General features: G+C 42.0%; 1 protein-coding gene across 1 annotated transcript; it reads left to right on the forward strand.

Moving 5' to 3' along the window:
- Window positions 1-2,199: 2,199 nt before the first annotated feature.
- clcf1 (cardiotrophin-like cytokine factor 1) lies at window positions 2,200-16,408 on the forward strand. The gene is made up of 3 exons (XM_053879991.1): window positions 2,200-2,401; window positions 12,074-12,228; window positions 13,053-16,408. The coding sequence occupies exons 1-3, from the start codon at window positions 2,383-2,385 to the stop codon at window positions 14,226-14,228; spliced, it is 1,350 nt and encodes a 449-aa protein (XP_053735966.1). The 5' UTR covers window positions 2,200-2,382; the 3' UTR covers window positions 14,229-16,408.
- The last annotated feature ends 7,120 nt before the right edge of the window (window positions 16,409-23,528 follow it).

The following is a 23,528-nucleotide window of genomic DNA, read 5'->3' on the forward strand; positions in this document are numbered from 1 at the left end:
GTTACGTCACAGGAAAACGATTTCAATTTACTTCCGGTGAGCAAAACAGTAGTACGTTTTATTTTTAAATGTTACTTATATTACTCAAAAAATAATTTGACCGGGATATTATCTAATAATCGCAAGTATTTTAGGATACAAATCGATGCCACAATTTTATCTTCAACAGCGTGCAGTTACCATATCTGACCACTTGATGTCGTACTGTACATCCACTGAAGCTGGATCGTCACAATGCCGCAGACACCATGAAATAAAAAGGTTGCTTCAGATTCCATCAGACTTTGAACTGCATCAAAATGCCAAAATGTATTTTTTTTTCCAGATTTGTTTCATTATTATTTTATGCTTTTAATGAAAAACACCTCGACATATAACGAACAGTTCTAATAGATACACTCATGCTGAGCAGAGGTGCAACGTAGCAGTTCTCGCAGAATACTGTAACACCTGCTGGCCTTCTTTTGGGGCTTTGAAACAATGTCCAACTGCATGACGACCACAGGGCCGGGACTCCATAGGAGATACATTTCCAAACTGGGCTTTGAACATCTCAGCAGATCTTGGATGTGGCTGTGGAAAGGAAAGTTTGAAAATGCATGACGGAACTGTTACACCTGTGATCTTTGATGTTTGAAATTGAGTGGATAAACAGAAAACTCAAGGCTGTACACAAATAAACCATCAACCTTTGGAGAAACAACAGCCTCCCAGTCCAATGGGTTGAGCAGTTCAAGCTAAGGAAGAAGGTCAAATGGAAATGTTTTTTTGCCAAAGATTAAGCCTAAAGTTTCACTCTGAGCTTCAAAATATATTAATATATTTCTATTGTAGCATTTCCCCATTTATATAAACTGATTTATGTATATAAACTTAATAAACTGATTTTATGGCCAATGTGTTGGCATGGACTGCGACAGTTTTATTTCCAGCACAATGACTTTCTTCCGTCTTCAGTTGTTTTGTTTCAAGAGAACAAACTGAGTTTATGCTTTAAATGTTTTCTGACTTATCTTGGTAGATGGCATCGTAAAGAAATTAATAAAAGGCCAGAGAAATGGAAATAGGATGAGCAATTTCGATAGGAATCCTTTCACGCTGTTTTTTTTTTCAGTGCTACATGTCAAGCTTTCTGAGGAAAATTGGCACAGAATGAGATTCAAATCAGATTTGATTCAGCTGGAATACTATTTAACAAGAGCATCATGAGTTCTGTGGGCCTTAAATTGACATTATGATCAGACTCTGGAGGCTCCAGTTAAACTCATAGTACATTCTTCATTAGCTTTTTCAAGATTCATTCATAAACTCTCAAGCGACCACGAACCGGACCACACACACACCCTCTTCCTCTTTGCTCTCCCTTATAGCCCCCTTTTGTGCGTTCCTTTTTAATGTGTTTAGTTTGACTCATAAATGGTGCAGCGGTCCAACCAGAGTCTGGTTCTCTGGAGGTTTCTGCCTCAGCGGCACAGACGTGTTATTGCCCACACATTATTTAGATATGAAAATGTAAATTCAAGCTAATGATTTAATGATCGTTACGTTTCACAGGCCTTTACATTAAATTCAGTTTAAGCTTATCTTACTGTAGTGATGAGCATATATATTACTAAGCTATACATAGTAAATAATAGTATTAAAACAGATTCCCAATATTCAGACAGTTTCACATGCCTGACAGTAAAGCTGACTTTATTGATCTTGTTTTTACGCAACTTGTATGTAGTCATTTATATTTTTATTCCACGCGATGAGAACGAAATGTGTATTAAAACACGGTCTGGAGTGACGTCATGTGTTGCCAGATTCGAACAGAACACCAGCACCCAAAACTAGCGTCCGCAGTCAAATGTAAAAAAAAAAAAACTTGTGTGGAACCGAGCTGTGGATGAGTAACTCATGTGGGTCAGAACCTGCTGGCCTGCGGCGGTCCTGCTGTTCAAGGGAAGCAGCTTCGAGATCAAAGTGGCGGAGTCCGGCCGGGTTCGGGAAGATGAGGGGAGGACGGTGATATAAATGAGTTCTGACAAGTTTGGAGGGTTCGGGCCGAGCTCGGATGCGTCAACCTGGTGAATCAGCGCCGAAGAGGAGGAGGACAAAAGAAGGAGAGTCAGGGATGGGAAAGAGGGAGGAAAGGAGAAGAAGGAGAGGAGGAGAGAAGGAGGTACATAAAGGTTCGCCCTCATCCCGTCTGTCACAGACCACACAAGTCAGCCGCACAGTAGGGTTCATCTTCCTCACCTGCAGCCTCGCACTCCATCACCAAGTCTTGCTGAACGGAATACGGCTTTTTCAAACAAGGGTAACTCACTTTTGGTGAAACACGTTTGACTGGGAGGACTCGCTGACATTTTTTGAGAGGAGGAAAATTAGGAGACCATGAAAAAGTTGCATCGCGGTGAGTGTCTTTTTTGTATTTTGTTTTTAATTTCCAAGATCGAAACAGGAGATTAAGGAGCAATGGTTTTAATAACGTGAGGTAGTTTAAAACCTGGCAATACATTTTAATCAAATTTGGATTTTCGACAGTGTATTTTTTTTTCTTTTTAATCTATAATAATATTGAATATTCAGTTTTAGAACGACAATAAAATTAAATTGATTTTAGATGATTTATTTGTACAGTATAGCAACTGCATAAATTCACTTTTAAACAGAGTAACTGCACATTAACTTTCGTAATACAGGAAAGTAAGAAACAAATATCCATCTATCTATCTATCTATCTATCTATCTATCTATCTATATCTATATCTATATATATCTATATCTATATATATATATATATATATATATATATATATATATATGTATATATATATATATATATATATATATATATATATATATATATATATATATATATATATATATATATATATATATATATATATATATATTAAAATGGATATGTTCCATTTTGATACAGTTCATCTTATTTGGGAAGCATCAGTTTAGCTGCCAGATTTAACAGTGCTGAAAACAATCTTGCTTTAATTTCTTGCTTTATGTCCAACGAAAAGCCCAACTGAGGCGAGGAATTGATCTGGCTCCCTTCCACGAGTTGCCTTGTCAAGCTATGTTGCAGAAATTGAAATAGATGAATAGAATAGAAATTGATTTAGTTGCACACTGATTATTGACCATTTTAAACATAACTGTTGGCATGGAACTGGGAAAATACCAATTGTCTTTCTATAGTGTGACCAAAACTCTGCCTTTTGTTTTATTTTTCATTTCTTAAGAAGTTGTAAAAATTGTCCATCTGTTAATATTTTTATTGACGTTTATCATTTTTATCATTATTGTAACTGAACGTGGACGTCAGGATTGAAATTTGACATTTTGAAGAACACTAAAAGAGGGAGAGTGTGAGAAAGAATGGAGTTGAAAGAAAATCTGGGGGTCTTACAGTAAATGATGGGGGTAGGTCAGAGGTCGGGGGGAGCTTAAACTCCTGTCTAGTTAGCTGTCACCGATATGAGAATGTACATGATTCACTTTAGTTACACACACTCACACACATGCACGTCGACAACAGAGCGAGGAGTAAAACTTCAGGACATTTTTTGTTTTTCTCCTAAAAACATAATAAAATGGCTTTAACAAATCACTAAACAATTGAAAGAAGATTCGTGTTTATCGAGAAAAGAAGGGACTTTGCATTGATGATTAAAAACCGACGGATAAACCACATAAGAAAACTGTTTTAGCAGATAACTTTCATCCAGTGGAGACAAACAACAGAATTCCATATTTATGTTGGCCACACATAAACTATGTGTGTAGCCGGAGGGAAAGCGAACACAATTCCACATTTACATTAGACATCAGGCCATGGAAGTAAAAGCCAGAAAGGAGCGCCGCAGTTTCTCGAGAAGCGAAGAGGACACTGACATTTTAAATCTGATCTTATTCTTGAATAGTTAGTTGACAATTCATTGTTTTTATTCAAGACCTGCTATTTAATATTTAAACGTAAAGCTCCTCCTCTGAAGTAACTGTAAATCAGGGTTCGCATTAGCCGCTAAAGCGGGAATGATAAAAGTTTCTTAAATGTGTGTGTACTCTTACTTTTTAATTTTCTAAAAGTTATTATTAACCCAAATCAGTAATTACGATCATTGATAATTTACAAAAACACATTGAATATCAGAAATCTTTGTGAGCAGTGTAATTTTTCGAATGATCAAAGCTTTATGTCTATTATTCATTACATTTTCAAGGTAATTTAGAAACCAGAAGTACTCATGAATGTGAGGTCAACTCTAGTGTGAATGCCTCACTACACAACAATGATAAATAGCAGAGTTAGCATCACCATGCTAACTATGCTACCATGATGGTTCAGTTATACAATATCCCTCACGAATTTGGTCAACATCAATCTAGATTTTGAATTAAATTAACGTTTGTTTTTATTAACACATTAGTTTTAAATCACAAAAAGTAGAATTTAAACTGTTTAAATAATTTAAGGCCCTTCTTTTTTCCTTTGATTCAATTTGGTTAAGTCATTTAACTGATGTTCAAATTACTTCACTGTTACATTTTTATTCATAATGTTCATCTTGTTTTTGTACCTTCAAGATAGAAATAACCTGGATTAAGATTCAATAGAATAAACAATGAAACTGAGACGGGTTGAGATTAGATCAGGAGAGTTTCTGTATATTTATCATCGTTTTTAATTAAATCATTTTCCTTCACATCTCAGGCTTGTTTTTACAAGGACATCCAATTCCTCCATTCCAAGTCCCACTGGCTGGATTGAGTTTTTGACCTTTTTCAAGTCAGAGTTTCTTTCCTCGGGGTACTAAGTGTCCTCCCGCTGACCATGACACCTCAAACTTTAAATGCTCTGATCCTCAGGTTTTTATTCAAACAGCCAAAACATCTCCACAAAAGCAGCCGGTTGCTTGACATAATATGTACTCTATTGATAACAATGAAACTATTTTGATCCAGGATGTTTTTTTTTTTTTTTCAAACTTTCACTTGGGATCACAAAGTCATGGAATTGTGATGTTTTCGCAGAAGTGCGGATGAGATGCCAAACAAGAGCAGAGCAAACTTTCATACATGTAAATCATCTTGACAGATTTCTTACATTTTCTGAAGTTGTTTAATTAATTTCAGCCAGATCTTGTCTTGTTGAAGATGACCAAAAATATTGTGTCCATTTCAGTTTTGAATAGTAAGTATGTAATTCAAAACAAGAAATAAATTAAAGATTTAAAAGAAAATGGCAAAAACATTAATAATAGCGACAAAAAAAAGATCACTGAAAGAACTTTTAAAAAATCTGATGAATTCAAGTCGATTTTCTCAAACCATCCAAATGGTTTTATGACATGGCGAAAGAGGAAAATGGCGTTACCCAGATCTCCTTTTGAAGAGTCCTGTTCAATTATTTTATATTCGGCAGAGCAAGAAACAAGCCGGTTGCAGAGGGGTTAATGTGGTGCAGATCCTCGATTGACAGAAGTGAGTAGCACCCAGAGGGGAAGAGAGTGAGCAGGGGGGACTGATATAAAATGAGTCGGTCACGCTTTGAACAGTTACACATGCTGTTTACATTTTTCCCAAATTAACATGGCCCCTCGCCTCACAAAACTCTCCCTCCATCAACTCCCTCCTTTCCTCTTCCTCTTCTCTTTAAATCCCCCCATATATCCCCTCTGTCTTTATGCTACAGAGAGTGGATCAAAAACATCTTAAAATGTAATTAAAGAAAATGTTTTTAAATCAAAGTAGCGTTGTATTGATTTAGCTTGGTGAATTTAAACTCTCGCTAATTTATAATAAAACACAGAGACAACTCATATTAACATTAAAATTTAAACTGTCAAGACCGTAACAAAATACAATTTTATTATTTAAAATGTGTAATACAATTGTTTGAAATTAACATTATGTAATAATATCATGAAATAACCACTATTGTTGGTAAACTTGATTTGGATCAGCTTGTTATACCTCTTGTTCAAAATATGAGCTCAGTTAACTGCAATATTAACCTGAAATACTTACAAATAAATAAAGCTTGTGAGTAATAATGAAGTTATCATAACTCTTCATAAAATGGCCCTAACTTAAGGGGAAAAAAAGTTGGCCAAAAAGGAAATATTGTTAGACAAATATAAAATATGTATGAATCTGAGTCATGAGGTACCAGTAAACATTCAACGCAGCCACATCAAGAGTACTGCTTTTGTTTTCTGTCTCTTTGCGTTAGTTTGAGACATTTAGGGACAACCAAATTCTCTTCATATAGAAAATATAAATCAACACTTTGTCATGTCTAGAAAGGGAAATACTCATAAATGGAAAATTCCTTTCAGTAGAAAGATGCATTTAATTATGAGGAAATATTTATTTTATATGTTCGAACATGAAAAGTGTGCGGGGGTCGGGGTAGGGCGGGGGGCGCAGGAGGTTATGGGATAAATTAAAAAGGTCTGAAAAGACGGAAGTAGGGAATGAAGGATGGAGGAGTGCTGCCAATTAGTGAAAGGAAAGGAGGGTGGGGGTAATTAAGAGGAAAGGAAAGAGAGTTTAAGATGCTGGTTTGATGAGCGAGACAGAGACAGCCACTGAAATGAAAACCAAACATGGCCATAGATGATTGGGGCGGGTGGAACTTTTAAAGAAGCTGAACACGCACACAGGAGGTGAAGGAAGGGACAGACGGCAGGATAACGGCGGGAACTAAACAACAGACGGAGTTTACGACCATCCGCAAATGGTTTCTCAGCTTAGGCTTGAATTTTATTGCAAGAAAAAAATGTTTCCTATTGCGTTTGTTTTTGGTTCATTGATGGTGTTTGGCAGAGTGTGTGAGTGTCCACTGCCAAAGGGATCTATTCAAAATCAAGGATCAAGAGCATCCAGAGAAAAGAAAGAGTTGAAGATGGGAACAGCGTGTGGTGTTACAAGAATGGATGTGTGCTCATGTGTAAATACTCAATAGTTTGTTGATATGGAATTATTCGAGATAATGTGCACGTGTATGTGAGTGTGTGCGTTCGTTGTGTTTGCTCATTTGTGCGAGAAGTTAGCGAAAGAATGCACTTTTGATTGAGTACAGACTCCTTGTAAATCTGGTCTTAACTGTAGGCAGACACACAACACTGACCCCCGCTCTCAAACCGTCGACTGCTAGTTCTTGTTTCACCTGCGACCGTCCTCACTGCTCTGGAAGGGACTTCCTGTTCCAGCTCGCATACATCTGGGAAGCCAAGACACAATGTCCTCGACGCACAACGTACTGGACCTTTATGTCAACAGCCTTAAAAATCTCCTTGTTCTGTACATAAATCTTGCACAGAAACTAGCTCCTGTACATTTAACAGCCTAGCTCTTAGTGCGTTTTTATATATGATTTAAAATATAAAGGTCTGTTGTCTAGTTTGACCTAGTCCCCAGCCTTTTGAAAACAACAAGCCTATGTTGGTTTTACATATTTCCATTTCCCTTCTTCCCATTTCCAAGTAGCTTCCCTGCCTGAATGGTGCCAATGCCTTCCCCGTGTAGCGCAGAGGGTACACGCAATGGGACCATCGGTATAGGTAGTGTCTGGAAAAGGGGTCATGAACACCTCAAGACCTTCTTTCTTAGAAGGGGAAGGGCCTGTCTGATGGTAACTAAACAGAAAACACCCATTTGTTCCCTGCATATAAGGCCCCACATGTGGTTCATTTGATGGGAAAAGGAATGGATAAAGGTTAAGACCTGATGCTAACACGATAGCCAGATAGCATCGTAGTGCTAATGGCTACGTTCAAGAAAAGCTGAAAAAGGTTTGGAACAAATCTTTGTCTTTGAACTTATAATAAACACAGGGTCATTGGTGGCAGCTTGTTGCCATGTTTACCGATGCAGTGTTTTTGCGGAGGCGTAGGTTTGTCATGTAGACATAACAGTGAATCATCTGACCATCAGATTGGCGGTGAATCACCCGTCCTTTCACGTTGGACTCAATGTGCATGCTGATTTTGCCGTTCATTTTAAAAGTTCCATTTCAGATTAAAGTGCATGTGAGCGTCTGTCCAAGACCCTGAACGCTCGCATCCATCAGTGATCAAATTGAACATATAATTACAAATAACATTTCTGATTCGCTGCCAAAGAATGTTTGACTCTTGATCACATCTCTGTAGGTTTCCTGAAAATACTTTTTAATGAAACTGTAAACGATCAAGATGTCATTCACGCCTCAGACTTGACATTGTTTAACTGCTAGCTATTCCTCTCAGGTGAAGCGTGAACAGACATTTTGGCACAAATGCTCCTTCCCTAGATCAAATTCGACGATTATTTCCTCCCTGAAAAATCTCAATTTATTGCCGTCACTCATTTAAACAGAAGTTCGTATCGGATCTCTCTTGCGGTTAACATGAAGAAAAATGGATCTAAGAATCCACCTTGTGACCCAGATCTCAACTCTAAACCTGGACCCTCCTCATTGTTTAGTTTTGACCTATTTGGATCCAAGAATCTCTGGCGCCCAAAACTTACACTTGTGTTTAACAGATGGCAGCCAGACAGCAAAATGTCAGATAGGTCTGATGGAAAAAATATTGTCTGCGATGAATAATGGCGCTCCTGTGTGTGTGTATAAAGTCGTACACATAGACTCGGGTCATGGTCGGACGCGGTAGGAACCCCTGTGATGCTGTAACGTAATCCTCCCAGGGAGAACGTTCTGGTTTCAGCCCTGCCCGGCGGCGACGGCTTGCTCTGCCAGGTACATCCACGCTGCCTGCAGGCGTCGCCTTGAAGTCAGCCCGCATGCCGACGGTCGTTACCCAACGTAACATTATATAACAACAATATTTCTGTGGGTTCGTCCCCCGTGCTCGAGTCGATCTCAATCCAAGCAAGCCTGCGGACGAAGAGAACAATTTGGGTTGAGTCACCAGAAGCCGTAAAGTGGGGTTGAAGTGTTTTAATGGAGGATGTTCAAGACGACAAACAAGCTGCTTAATCAGCTTCATTTGTGGTTGACAGGTGATGAGGAGGTGAGGCTGCCGCGGGTTGTCCCACTAATTTCAAGGTGTGTGTGGGAGTTGGCTTGGAGTTTTGGAAAATTAGTCTGGGAAGGTGTTTTGATGTGGTCGACAGCTCAGACTCAACAGGTGCTGTCAAGAGAGATCAGGTGTACGTCGGATGGAAGCATCACCGGTGTGGAAGCTTCGCGTCACAACACTTGGATTGGAATTGAGATTCCTTCGGTTCTAGTAAATCATTCACCCATTACCTTTGCGCTGCGAATTCTCTCCGGCTTGCTGGATTTAATGATCAGAATGAAACAGGGTAAGCCAACTGTATGTTTTATCTAAATATCTAATAACTCAAATCTAGTTTTTTATGTACTTATTAACTAAACAAACAAACCTGTGAGCAATTGTGCCTAAACAAAAGCAAATAGTCTAGGAGTGGCTTGGCATCAAAAGAATAAAAAAAACTGTGTGTGTAGTTGAATATAAACTTGTTAAAAAACAATCCAAAAACTAGGAAGACTTGCATTGAAATTACACAAACCTGATAAAATAAAATTGGTAACTCTGTGACAAAGGCATCTATTTGATCTTAGATAAAGTTGTAAACTACTTACTTTCCAGGGAATTACCAAGGTAGGGAACATGTGGTTCCTTGTGGTGGTAGGTGGGATACTCTTTCTATCATGAGACATTTGTAGGCAGGTTAAGGAATGGGTGGAGGAGAAGCCAGAGAGAAGAGGAATAAAAGTTGGTAGAAGAAAGATGGAATACGTGTGTGGATGAATGGAGGAGTGAAGATGGAGTGGGTAGATGTGTGGATGACTACAGCCTGATGGAGATCCTGGGAGGCGAAGAAAAGAGTGCAGACAGGATGGCATGGGAGGTGCCTATCTTCTTATTGGAAGTGACTAGGAAGGGCATGGTTAGGAATGAGTATAATAAACCTCATGTTGAGATGCTTTGGGCAAGTGGAGTGGAGAGATGAAGACTGGAGAGGCCAGGAAACCGAAGGTGGAGAGGACAAGCAGCGTGAGGGAAATGCACTGAAGAAGAAGACAGGTGTGAGCAAGCTGGAGGCAATGGACAGGTTTCTCAGATGGGAAATGCAGACTGACAACCAAGAAAGGAGCCATAACTTATCAAATGTCGAGCAAATAATCAGAAAACGGAGACATGCAGCATTGTTGTTTGAGGAGATATGATTCATAACACATTACGTGAGTGTCATATGGCTGGATCCCAATCTCTGTTGGAGTTATAATGAAAGATCTTGATGCTAAGAAATGAGCCAGGAACACCAGGTTAACATGCCTAAGCTGGACACTGACTTGGGTCAGCCCAGCTGCCTTCAGTTATCACAAATGCTGGCTCTTCTCCCAGTCATTTGTTTCATAACCATAGCTGATCGTTGCAAAATTACACAAGACCTGATCAAGGCTTTGCTGTTTAAGTCACAATGTAGGTGTAGTTCAATCTGTGATAAAATAGGTTTATCATGAGTGTTGACCTTTACTATCAAACATGTGAACTGACCTCAAATAGTGGAATCTTCTTAATATTGTTATTAATCCTATAGTGATTGTCAGAACCCTGTGTTTGATGTTTTTAAGCACGGATCAAGACTTGGCTCTCCGGCAACACTTTGAGATTCTTCTGTGACAAATTTGATGCAGATGAAGATTTCAGTGTGAAACCTGGTTCCCAGAGTGTGGAGAAAGAATACAACAACAACCTTCCAAGTCAGTTATCCGAAGGAGTTTTTTTCAGAGGGGCAGCCATGAATGTGTTGTGGATAAATGTTATTCCTTCTATTTAATCCTGCTCTGTCGGGAGATGAAACAGAGACGAAAAGGGGAGTCGTGTGGGAGTGAGAGAGCTAATCGGGGTTAATTGGCTGCTGTTATTTTGACCCGAGGCTGAAAGGAGATAACGGAGAGAAGGGAGGTGATGTTGGACCAGTTTGGGATTGATTTGCAAGACACTTTAAGAGTGGAGGAAAGACAAAGGGAGCTCAGGAGAGAAAGCTGACGGTGTCACTTACATATTTTACACCTGTTGAACAGCAGCATGTTGGGAGCCAGAATCACAGACCTGCGGTTCGGCGACATGATGGAAGAGCACAAACAGGACGAAGCGGAATGATGAAGAGCAGAGATGACAAACAGAAATGAGTGTCGCGCTCGGCTGAGGAAGTGTTGACAGCAAGTTAGGAGACAGCCTGCGAGCTGCGCGGACGGACATGTCGTTCTTGAATGTTGAAAAAGACCTTTCAGCTCCAATTTTCTCTGTTTGAAACCAGAGACAGAAACACTAAAAGGTTTCCAACCCCCTCCCTCCTTTTCACAAACAGAGACCCCACCACCACCACCAGCACACTCACACACGTCTTATAAACAGTCTCGGAAATGTGAATCTAATCCGCGTACATAATTACGAGTTCAAACATTCTCACAAACACTTGCACAGTAACATAAAACACCTATACAAACACTTCCAAAATCAAGCAGGACCTCCTCCGAAAACATACAACAGAGACAAACACATTATTGTTGTGATTGTTCGGAACGTTGTGTGTTTTCGCATTTGATTTATCACGTTTTGCCGAGGTGGGGTCCTCTTTGAAATGTGTGCGACGGACGCTCGCCTGAGCTCAGGAGCCATTTGTCAAACTGTCAAAAGATCTTAGATGAGATTCTATTAAAACAGCTACAATTGGGTCGGAAAGGGAAAAAGGTTCGCTGGCAGCGTTGCACGACTCCGACCTGGTCGCATGTAAACAGACGAGGCCATCGTCATAGAGACAAGAAATAAACCAGATTATTGTAAAATTTCTTATAAACATTGTGATGGTGCGGCAGGGAAAATTGCTCCCAAGAGGTCCGGTTTAATAACTTCAAATTCATTTAAATGCCTTTTCTAAGACAAATAATCGTAAACCGTCTGAGAAAATAGCGAGCGAGATAAATTTCACTCCGTTGTTATGACTGCAAACAGACACTCCGGGAGCGGGTGTCAGCGGACAACCATCTGGGTGAGTTTTTAATGGGCGTGTGTCGACCCCACAGTGCATCTGAACCACTGGATCCTGCTGTTGGCGGTTGCCATGGCGACGGCCCTGGACTCCACGCACACCCTGGCCAGTGAGAGGAGCTCGATCGAGAGCACGTACGAACTGACCAAGTACCTGGAGTACCAGCTGAAGGAAATCAAAGATGTTTATGTGAGTCTGGATGTTGAATTTGTCCAAGAGCTGCTTGCTCTGTCAGGGTTGAGAATCAGTGAAGATTGTAAGACTATAGAAGATAGAAACACAAAAGGCAGAGACCAAAACATCATGCTGTCGTGAAGATTCATCGAGTGAATTTTAAAATGGCCGCTCACACATGAGGCCAATTTACAGTCATCAGTTACACTCTGTATGTATTGGGAAACCATAGTGCCTGGAGGAAGCCCATGCAAGCACCAGAAGATCAGACCAACGCTATGAACTCACAAGAACCTAAAATACAAATGAAAAACAACAAAAGTTCTGACTCCAAATATCACAGATGCAGCTGTTATCAGTGCAAAAAATGGGCTGGTATCGTGGTACATAAGACCCATTCACATAGGTCTTTTCACATGGGAGCCCATTATGGTGAGGGTTGTAGGTCAAGAGAGCGAAACCCTACGTTCAGTGATGACGCATCATTCATGTGAATCAGATATATAGACTCTGAAAATGGCCCTTGAATGGACCGAAAACATCTGCATCAGGTGAAAATATACAAAACCATTCTCGTATTGTTGATGCAAAATTATGATCATAAGAAAATCACACTGCAGTTTTACAGATTTTGCTACAAATAAGTATTGTTATTTGAATGTAATTTTCAAGTTTGCATCCTGAAAGCCTCAACTTGCAAAGACTAGAGAACAATCTAAATCCTTAAACCATTGAATTTCAAAAGATGACAGGTAGTAAAAGTTCCTTCAGAGTGAAACATGAATCTCTAATGTCTGATGCCCATTTTTGACCTCACACTTTGACCTCTTCTTCTACAGCTCAGCTACTTAGGACCTCCATTCAACGATAAGGACTTTTCTCCGCCTCGGCCCAACAGCACCGCTCTGTCCCTGCCCAGTGCTGCCACGCGCCTGGAGCTGTGGCATGGACTAGAAAACCAAGCCCGGCTGGCTCAGAACCAGAAGGCTTACTCGGTCCTGCTGGCAGCTGTCAGGGATCTGGCTCGGTCCACTCTCTGCCCGTCCCTGAAGACGTCACTGCTGCACTTCTGCACGGGCCTGGACGGGCTGCTGGGTTCCATATCGGCGCTGATGACCACGCTGGGCTACACTCTTCCTCCTTCATCTGCTCTGGGAGGCGAGGGGAAATCCGGTGAGCTCCAGGTCGGTGACAGGCCGGCGCCGATAATGAGCCAGAGCCTGTACAGATCCAGAACCAAGGCGGAGCGTAACAACCAAAGACGAGGAGGCACAAGGGCGGCCAGCGGGGAGACGGATCGCGACCTGGCGGAGAGAAGAAGAGGGAAATCAGGGAGACGCGCAGAGGCCGTCACAGCTGTCGGAAGGAGTGGAGGATCGAGGGAGAAAGGGCGAGGGGGCAGAGGGAGAAGAGCCGTGCCGGAAGTTAGGAAATGGGCCTCCAGTGAAGAAGAGCAAGTTGAGCTGGGAGAAACAGAGCTATGGGGGAGTAGAAGGAGGTTGCTGAGTATCAAACAATCCGACGATGGGGACAGAAAATCAGGGGTTTCTCAACCCAGCAGTTTGGACACGCCCCAGTTCAGCTACAACCTTCACCACCTTCACCCCGACACGCTGAGAAAGGAGGACGGCTTCGTCCTCCAGGGAGGCTTTTTAGTCGGAGAAACTCAAGGAGACTTTAAAAGCACCTCCTCATTTGTTCATCGGCGACCTCCCCGCTCCCTCCTCGCACCCACACTCCCCCCTCCTCTCTCCACTCTCTCCCTCCTCTACCAGTTTGGAGCAGGTGAAGATCATGACCTCTTTCCGAAGCCTTTGTCCTTACAGAGAAGCCCACCCATCCTCACCCCTCCACTCCTCACCTCCACCTCCTCCACTTTGCTACTATCCGTGCGCCCGTCCATGAATGACTTCGCCAGGAAGGTGGAGGGCTTTTGGATATTGCGGGAACTTCAGAGCTGGCTGTGGAGGTCAGCGAAAGACTTTAACCGACTCAAGAAGAGACTGAGGGGTTGAGATCCTTGAGAGCAAAGATATACTGTTTCTTTTTGCACAGACACTTAGAGGAAAGCACACAAAATGTTCATTCGGATCCCCCTGCAACAAGTGCATGAATGATTATTTGGCAGGTCAACGCAAACACACACTAAGTCAACAAGTTTCCAGAGCTGTCACTCCACTAATGCACATAGCAGCTCATTGAGGGAGGCTCAGTGAGACTGGGCTGAATTACTGGACTTCACGGCTCATAGATCAACAGAAATACCACTGTAGGTGGTGGGACACACACAAACGCAGACATGCACACACAACACACAACCAAGTGACAGGATGAGCAGCAGCTGAGACAGAACTTCCATTCAGTAAAAACTGAATCAGCGGCCCAAAATGTGTGATTCAGCAAATATTCACTTTCTGGACGAGAGAGAAGCAAGCTGGATGAGACGGGGACAAAAGGAGTCAGAGCATGAGGAGATGGCTCAGACGGGGAGACAAGGGAGGATGAATGACTCAGTGGATGTGACCTGGTAAAAACGGTCAGCGGCGTAAATGCTGAGTAATGCTGAGTCTGCCAGTCAGTTACTGTAAATCTACAACAGGACTTTGTCTGCAAGGAAGGACACACTGGTCCTTTGTGAGGTTGTGTCATTACAGTACGTTCACCTTCTCACCCAACTGGACCAGAGTGAAGTGCTTTGATGGTTAAAAGTTGCCAACAAAATTGTTTCTTTATAGTTCTCTGAAAAGGTGAATGGATTTTGTGTCCTGGTTTAGCAACGAAATATGTTTCTTCCCAAAGGTGAGTGTTCTAGCATTACAGCTCCAAAATCAATTTGTTTTTCCACTGAACAATCTAGTTTTTGTTGTCCACTTTTTTCCTGGCAATTTCGTTTGTCACAGTTTGAGGATTTACATTAAACAGTTGCAGAGTTCATAGCTAACAACATTAGGCAGGTACATGTAACAAGCTGCTATCTCAAGTTGCAAAAACCAAAATTATGTTGGATACAAGGCCTATGTTGAACTTTTAAGATCTACCATCACCTACCTTTGGTGTTCGACTCACAGACTGTCATCTTACCAATTGGGCACCGCTGGATTAGACTAAATACTTAATCTGATTTATCTGTGGAATTCAGAATATCTCTTTGAGGATGAAAAGTTTGGAAATACGTTGACATTAATTATCAAACTAGCAATAATTAAGCACTGTTCTCATGCTGAAATAAAAGAGAATCTTCAAATGTATGACTATGAATTACTCCAAAAACTGACTTTTGAATGTTGAATCTGACTTTCATTTAGTTTTAAATTATAACTATTCTGTAGCAACTAACAAAGGATGCAGACGAATATATACATTTATTTCAACTTAATGTGATAATTCAATGTATTTTGCTGTTAAAATATAGCAGACATATACATTCACTGTCCTCTGCTTGATACCTTAAACAGGGTTGTGGGTGGTTCAGCCCATCCCAACATGTAGGCGTGAGCAGAACAGGTTGCCAGTTCATTGCTGAACACATTCACACATGAACACAGTCACACCCACTTACAACTTCGACACCTCAACTAGCATCTGTGTTTTCAGCTGTAGTGTCTTCAAGCACAGCAAGATCTTGTAAACCCCACACCGAACGTTTACCCTAAAACCCAGAGTTACCTCGACCCAACATGACGCCAACCTAAATAACTCCAAATCACACTGAACAAACAGATAGAACACTTAGTTGCTGAGGTGATTTATGCTTTGGTACGTCTCACTCTCTACTTTAAACAATAATCTCTGCACTGTAATGCAGAGTTCCTCGAGTGATTCGATGAGCACATGATAATTAGTCTTTCTAGGCAGCCGCACAAGCGCCCGGCAGCATACGCCATTACAGATGTCATTAAAACGTGATCCAGCCTGATCATGTCTAATAGCCACCATCTCATCTTGGCCTGAGGAAGCAGACGCCCAATCATAAATCAAAGTCTGTTGCCAAGTCTATATTTAAAACGAAGCCTGTGAATCCCTGCGATAGCTTGGATCGATCGAGACACTCCACATTTGGTCCATAACCCGCAACACTCATTGATCTCAACTCCAGACTCATTGGAGAATGTGCCTTTGATGATGCGTCCATTGCTTATGAGACACATGACTGTTATATTTATTTAAAAAAAAAAAGATTATTTATTTTTCTCCTCAGTGAAAATATTGTGTCATAACTCAAGAGAGAATAAATACTTGCTTTTGTACGCTGTCTGATGTTGTTTGTCATTTGGGAAGAGTATCCATGTGGAATTGTCGTCTGGGATGGTTTCAGTTTTATAGGGATGGTTTCGGGTGATTGGCACAAGGGGAGAGGATTTTGGGGTCGGTGCAGTCAGGAAACAAAGGACGCCTTTTATTCACAGTTTTGAAAAAAAAAAAAATAGAACGTGTGAGGCGTGGCAGGAGAGAGTTTTTTATTTGTGTGTCCGGGTGAAAATTTACGATCTCTCCCCTTTCATCTTTCCCTCTGCATCATTCTTCTCCCCCTCTCTGCTCTTCCTTTCTCATCACAGGATCTCACGCATCTCTTCTTCCTGAGAGCGTCGTGGTGACCTGTGACAGTGAGGGATTTACATGCTCAGGTACAAACAAAACCCCACTAATCCCTCCACTCTCCTGTCTGTTTTTCAACGCTTCACCCCTGTTGTTTTCTTCTTTTATCATCCTCTATTGCTCTACTTAGTCACTTGTTTGACGATTCCCCCTCTCTTTCCTCCTCCTTCGCCTCAGGCCACATATTAACGGATCAATGAGAGGATCTTCTACTACCTCCGAGCTACACACCTGTACACCATCGGACACCACACGCACCATCGTAAAAGCCATTACTAGTCCCAGAACAAGTGCACACACGATGAGCAGGAAGCCCGAGTATGGTCAGCGGTGACACGTCATGACACAGTCATGAGTGAGAAAGTCGGGGAAGGGTTAACGCTGACAGAGTCATGACACATATATACTGTATATAGACTGGTGTATACACACCCAAAGAGATGCGTGTCATCAACAAAGACAGCTTTGTGAGTGTGCGAGCATCTGAGTGTGTCTGCGGTTATGCCCCGGCGTGGGCTTGCTATCGTGGCACGTGTGTGACTCATCTATGTGTCAGGATTTTCGTCTCGTCATGCTACATTATCTAACAGCCGCCCTCGTCATTTGAACAGAAACGGAAGGTCAGATTGTCACACTAGATACATCACTTTCTCCATGACTGCGTGCTAGTCACCTCTTTCCTCAGAGAGAAAGATCTGAGAAAACAATTGATGCTCCATTTTACAGCATCATGCTGAGTATAAGAGCAGAGCATAACAGCCAAAAGTAAAACCACTGGATTTAAGTCCAAACATCCAGATCCAGCCGTTTCTTCGGCTTGTTCACTAGATCCAACTCAACAGGGAGATGGACGGAGTGGTAAGGTTGGACAGACAGGCGCTCACACTCATCTCAGACATCTTCGTCTGACTGCAGACTTCAAGAGGAATTTTGATGTTGGCAAGCTAAACTTACATGGCACATCAAGTGCCATTAGAAAAAAAAAGAAGAAAAAGAATGGAAGTTGAGATCATAAAATTTTGAGATGTGAATATCATTTTAACGACTGTATTTGATTATACCACATGCTTCAGTCGCTGAACAACCTATTCGGTCATCATGATTTTCCTACCAGGCCAGAGTGTGAGTGCAGCAACTCCCACTCACAGAGCTCGCATTGTATTTTCATTTCAACTCAAGAAAGAACTCCAGATACACACAAGGACAAGTCACTCATTGAGTTCATTATTGAGTTTATAAGCAAAGAGTGATTGAATAGTTATTCACTGTTTTTAATACAACAAATATTACTATGTTTTCATTCATGTTTATTATATAAATGAGAGAAAAGCTGTCATTATGAGATTTAATTTTAAAATGAGCTCCAGATGTCGCCACAAGCAAGTCACACCGGAATCGCTTCAACTGATTTCACCTGGAACTAAGATTTAACATCCGAAATTCGCCTTTCAACTTCTTCCAAAGTCTTTGGTTTGGAGTGTTTCTTTGACCCACCACGGCGATGACCCATTCATATCATTCACCCATGCACCAAAGACAGGAGAAAAAGCAGAGGAGCCGCATCTGGCATGGAAATCTACTCTTCAATATTCCCTTACTTCTTTGTTTGTGGTAAATGAGCAAGTCAGCTGCGCCAAACCCAAGAGGAAGAACTTGATGGGCGAATACGAAAAGTCTTGTCTTCCATTCGACTAGAGTTCCAGGTGAAATCAGGCGACACTATTCCAGCTGAGTCGAAAAGACTATGGGAACAAATGGAGCCAATATTGGGTATGTTAAAAACATGAGGTCGCCTTTCAATCACCCCGTATACAGTCGAAGTTTCATGGGGTTCCCCTGGTGCACAATAAAGCTAACATTACACAGCTGTGTGTACTTGCGAAGCCAACTCCAATGATTCGATGTGATGTGGCTCTATGTTCACCAAACACGATCCTCCTCAGCTGAGCTCTGGTGGCTTCAGTTGAAACACAAGAATACTTACGCCACAATCTGTGCTGCCGACAATATGGTTTTTTTTTTTAACCCAAAATGCTGTAGAAAAACAAAACCATTTCCCAGCTAATGGAACCATAGATTTGTTGGACACACCTGGATGACACAGTGCCAAAAAAGAAGAGGACTATTGTAGCCTGAAGTGATACTGAAAATTTACTCGACACTTTTTCCCTCCATAGTTGTGCTACCTTCAGCCATGACAAGAACCCCTGGAACCGAGGCGGTGCACACAATCACAGGCTATTGTTCTTGGGTTTAAGATGACCCACATGTAGAAGGTGGTAGTTAGATTACTCACCTTGTTTAGATGATTAAGTGAAAAAAGGCGTCTAGTCCCCGGCCTGGAAACACTGGCTGCTCGTGAACACAGCGACATTGGAGCTGCCAAAAACATGAAAATGTGATGTGATCATCAGGAACTCACACAAAGTTCTGAAATCTCGTTCTGCCGAGCGCTTTACCACAGTGGCCTTTAAATGTTGTGGTTTCTGGATCATCTTACAGGCCCAGCCTGACGATGGTTGACTGTAAAAGTTTGGAAGGCAAAGACGCTGCTGTGGAAGTCATGAATGAAGGTCGCCGTTTTCCTCCTAATTCTTCCCCTCGTGATCACTCAAATGACGTGTTGGCTGCGTCGCTGATTGTCCTGTGATTAAAGCGAGAGTTAATAGTGTGACTGACGCTGAATCGGGGGGTAAGACATGTTTTAGACGTGAGATAGAATCAGAGCTGTTTGTTGATGCAGCTGAAATGAGGCTGTTTGTGACCTGATACGCATCACAGTACCACACCAGCTTTAATAACTGTGACAATAGCATGAGAAGTCAACCAACTGAAACAATATTCTCTGACTCTGTCCACAAACAAAACACAAGAGTGATGCAGATTCTGTGCTGCCACAGGGCGCGATGGGTTCCAGTCCCGCCCAAAGGCCAGTGGGAAAATGACAAGTATCTTCTATTGTAAAGGAGGGAGAGGTGTCGCTTTCATGATCTACATCTGTAGTTGACAGGAGGTCTACATGGAAGCTAGCACATGTGAATCAATAGAAATAAAAAAAAGTTAAAAGAAACTTACTTCTAAAAGAAACTGTCAAAAAAACTTATATGATATATGATCTTTTTTTGTGGCCAGATGGTGTATATGCTAAACCTTAGCTTTCCCATCTGATTTGAAGGGTTGACACCAGCATCTCCTAAATAGCTCCTCAGCCACGGTTCTCCACCAGAGCCTGCAGAGTCCACCTTCCATCTGTTCACTTTCCTGAGCTTTTCCCTCCGTATTATTTGTCATTTTGTGTCATTTTACGTCATTTTCGCCCCAAGTCCCCTTTTATGTCAGCTACAATCAGACCCTTTCACGCTTCCTAAAATTCCAGCGGCCACCCCCGCGCCCTTACCCTCTTTTTTTTTCCATCTTCTTTGCTCTATCTCTCCGTCCGTCCTCTCCCTCCCTATCTGTTCTGCTCACCTGCAGCACATAAAAATTCCTCCCTTCCTCCTCCAGAGGATTGTTCGTCCACTTGGGGATTTACTGCATTCCGCTTCACTTTCTCCGGAGCCTTCGTATCTGTTGATCCTGGCAGCACTACACACAAGTTGTTTCAAGCCATATTCTCGTTTGTCTTTTTAACACGTTCAGGTCCGACTTAAAGCTTTCGTGATTCTTTCTCCATCACCGTCTCAGACATCACATATTCCATGACCCCACCTGAATTCTTCTCACTCAGTTCCCGCCCCATCTGGCCTCTCCCTGCTGCTGGCTTTCGGCCAGGGCCTGGATCGTCCCGCCTCCACTGACTTACCTGCAGGGTGCAGGGTTGGGCTCAGGGTTGTCGGGGGTGCCGGGGCTCCTCAGGGCCCGGGACCTGTGATGCGGATGATTTATGAGTTAATCAATTGGTTGTTCGTGGGAGTGAGCGAAACCGCGGAGGTGTGCGAGCGCTTTCATGTCGCAGTCTCAGCATGTTGACTTAGTCCCTTAGGAAAACATGGTGAGCTGTCATTTCCCATGTTGCTCTGCTCCCCGACATGTTTTCAAAAGTAATTAGGGGGAAAATGAGGCTGGGTGTTCACTCTTCTGACAGCTGAATGGCTGTTCCGAACGCACCGTTGTCAAGCCACGAAAACACAAGGCAAGCGGTGACATCACACGTGGATTACGTGATCCTTGGAATTCCTGCAGTTCACGGAAGCAAAGCCCTTTATTTTATAATTATAGCGTAGGAGGAAAAACATGTTATACACCTCCACATGGAAGTCAAGTTCTCTTTTTGTCTGTCGACTTTTGCGCCGACCCGAAACAAGTTGCGTCATAGCAGACCCACCGTGAGGGTCACCAAGTGTATTGCTTTATTCTAAAGATGATATGGACAATCTCAATTTTAGATGAAACCTGGCAAAGAACTGCTTTGTGTCTGTGGCTGTCAGTCACTGGACCACCAACAGCATCATCGATCCATGTAGGAACAGCTGCTCTTGTACTCAAACATCGTCTGTACACACATGCTTTCAAGGATTCTTTTAAAGAACAGTTTGTTCCTGAATCAGGTTCTGAACCAGAGACTTTTTTTATTACATCCAGTTTAAGCCTTTAGTCTGAATACAATTGTGTTTTTAGCTTGTTTTTTAACAGGCTTCTTCCACTTTCTTGTCACTCACTTGACATGCATGTTTATCAGTCAAATATAAAAGGTTAAGACTTTGTTATCTAGTGTTGAAGACACCAGGGAGAGAGAGTCTATGGCCTCGTCTGAAGAACGTTCCATTGGCCGACTTCAGCAGGTCACTAGGACTTTCTGACGTTTCCATGCTGAAAGCCTGGCTTTCTATGAAGTGATGTTTGAGCTCTGCAGTGCGACATGTAAACAGGATAACAAGCGTCGCCCCTGCAGACTATCCGGCAGATAAAAATGAGTACTGAAGTCATCAGATCACACATTATATTTATATAAATTTGGAGCTGATTTCTTTATTCAGTTGGTGTTGAAAAACAAAGGCAGCGAGTGTATGCGCTCCTATCAGCTGGATGGAAAAACACAGGGACAAATATATACATTTGGGTTGGAGCTACAAGGAGTGTACGTCAAGCCACAGGGGAAATACAATACAATGGTTTTCACACTGATCCCACCCTACACACCTGAAGGATGTCGCTTTACTTTTCTAACTTTATATACAAAGAGGTTGACATGAACGATAAACTTGAATGTGATTGGAATTAAAACGCGAGCTTCAACACAGAGCGATTGTTTGGTTATGTCAAAGTCAAAACATATGTAACATGCCTGACTTTGTACAAAGACCGAACTGGATCGGAACTCCGGAAAGAGTGACTGCCAACTGACCTCCAGCAGGGACAACTGGTGCGCTTTCATTCCACCTTTGAATGATTGTGTGTGACTTGTAGCAGAAAAATCGGGTCGGCACACATATTAAGTCAGCAGCCCCCAATGAAACCCGAGAGCGCCTGTGTCTGATTATATTAACGTTGAATATTAATTTACATTTTCACACTTGTTGAGCTTTGACAACTTCAGAGAAAAATATTAGGTTTTGTTTTTACAACATGCAGGGTCAGATCCAGGTCTGCTGGTAGTAACAAGTCAACTTGATTCTGAAATTACAGCCAAGAGAATCAGGAACATTGAATATGTTTATGTTTCACCTGCAGCCACTCACATCATAAAAGTGTCGCTCTATGTGTCTTTAATACTCTGCTGGCACATGTCCACCTCATTCCAAAATATTTCCTGAAACGGGAAGTGAAGCCGAACGAATGCACCTGAGACAGAGAAGCACTGCATCATCTCGCCCCTGAGCCAGTCACTGTACTTTCTGATGGATCATTAAAAGACTATTGCAGTCCACATTCATGCTTTTAAATAATATATCAAGTATCAACTGCCTCATTCATTCATTTGCCACTTCAGAACAGAATTATTGGGCAGTCAGTGCCCAACCTTGAGATGTTGCTCCCTTAAAAGGTGCGTTCACAGCAAACATTTCTCCACCTCGCCACACATTTTTTGCTTCACAATCCAGAGTCCATGAGTAGAGTTATTCCCTCTGACGCATTACACACATTGAGTCACCTCAACTGCCTGTTCACGTGCCATGTATGTATGAAATTGTATCCATTTCAACATACATCACATACTCCCATATGTTCTTTGCGTTGGTATTGGTGTTCACCAATACATCCTCCAGGGGGAGCAGCCCCGAGTCAGAAGTTCATGCGACAACTGCCAAAACAAATATGGCAACTGTGGAAGAAGTATTGAGAATGAGCCTCTTGCACAGCATTGTAGGAGGTGGGGTCGGTAAGGCCGTTAATAAGAGGAGGATCTCTGTCATTGTTATGTCTTCTTTGTGTCTCATTTGAGCTGCCTCTGGTAGGAACAACAACACTGCCCCCAATGGTTTCCGGTGGTACTGGTCTGTTTGGCCGGTATCCATAAGAAGTAGCAGAAATACGGACAAAGCGAACACAGAGCCCGGACAGAACTTTCTGTCCGTATCCAGATCTGTACGTAATGCTGAGCATAAATGGGCCCTTAGATGGCTCAACATTATAATCCCAACTGTCAAGGAGAACGGATGGCCTCACCTCACTGTGTGATTGTGGGTTAGTGCGTTATAAAACCCCTTTTTATATTTTTTTCAACTCCATTTTGACCCTCACATGCATCAGAATTTTTCTCAGACTGTTGCCGAATGGTC

The sequence above is a fragment of the Synchiropus splendidus genome, chromosome 11, assembly GCF_027744825.2.
Source record: "Synchiropus splendidus isolate RoL2022-P1 chromosome 11, RoL_Sspl_1.0, whole genome shotgun sequence".
Lineage (NCBI taxonomy): Eukaryota > Metazoa > Chordata > Actinopteri > Syngnathiformes > Callionymidae > Synchiropus > Synchiropus splendidus.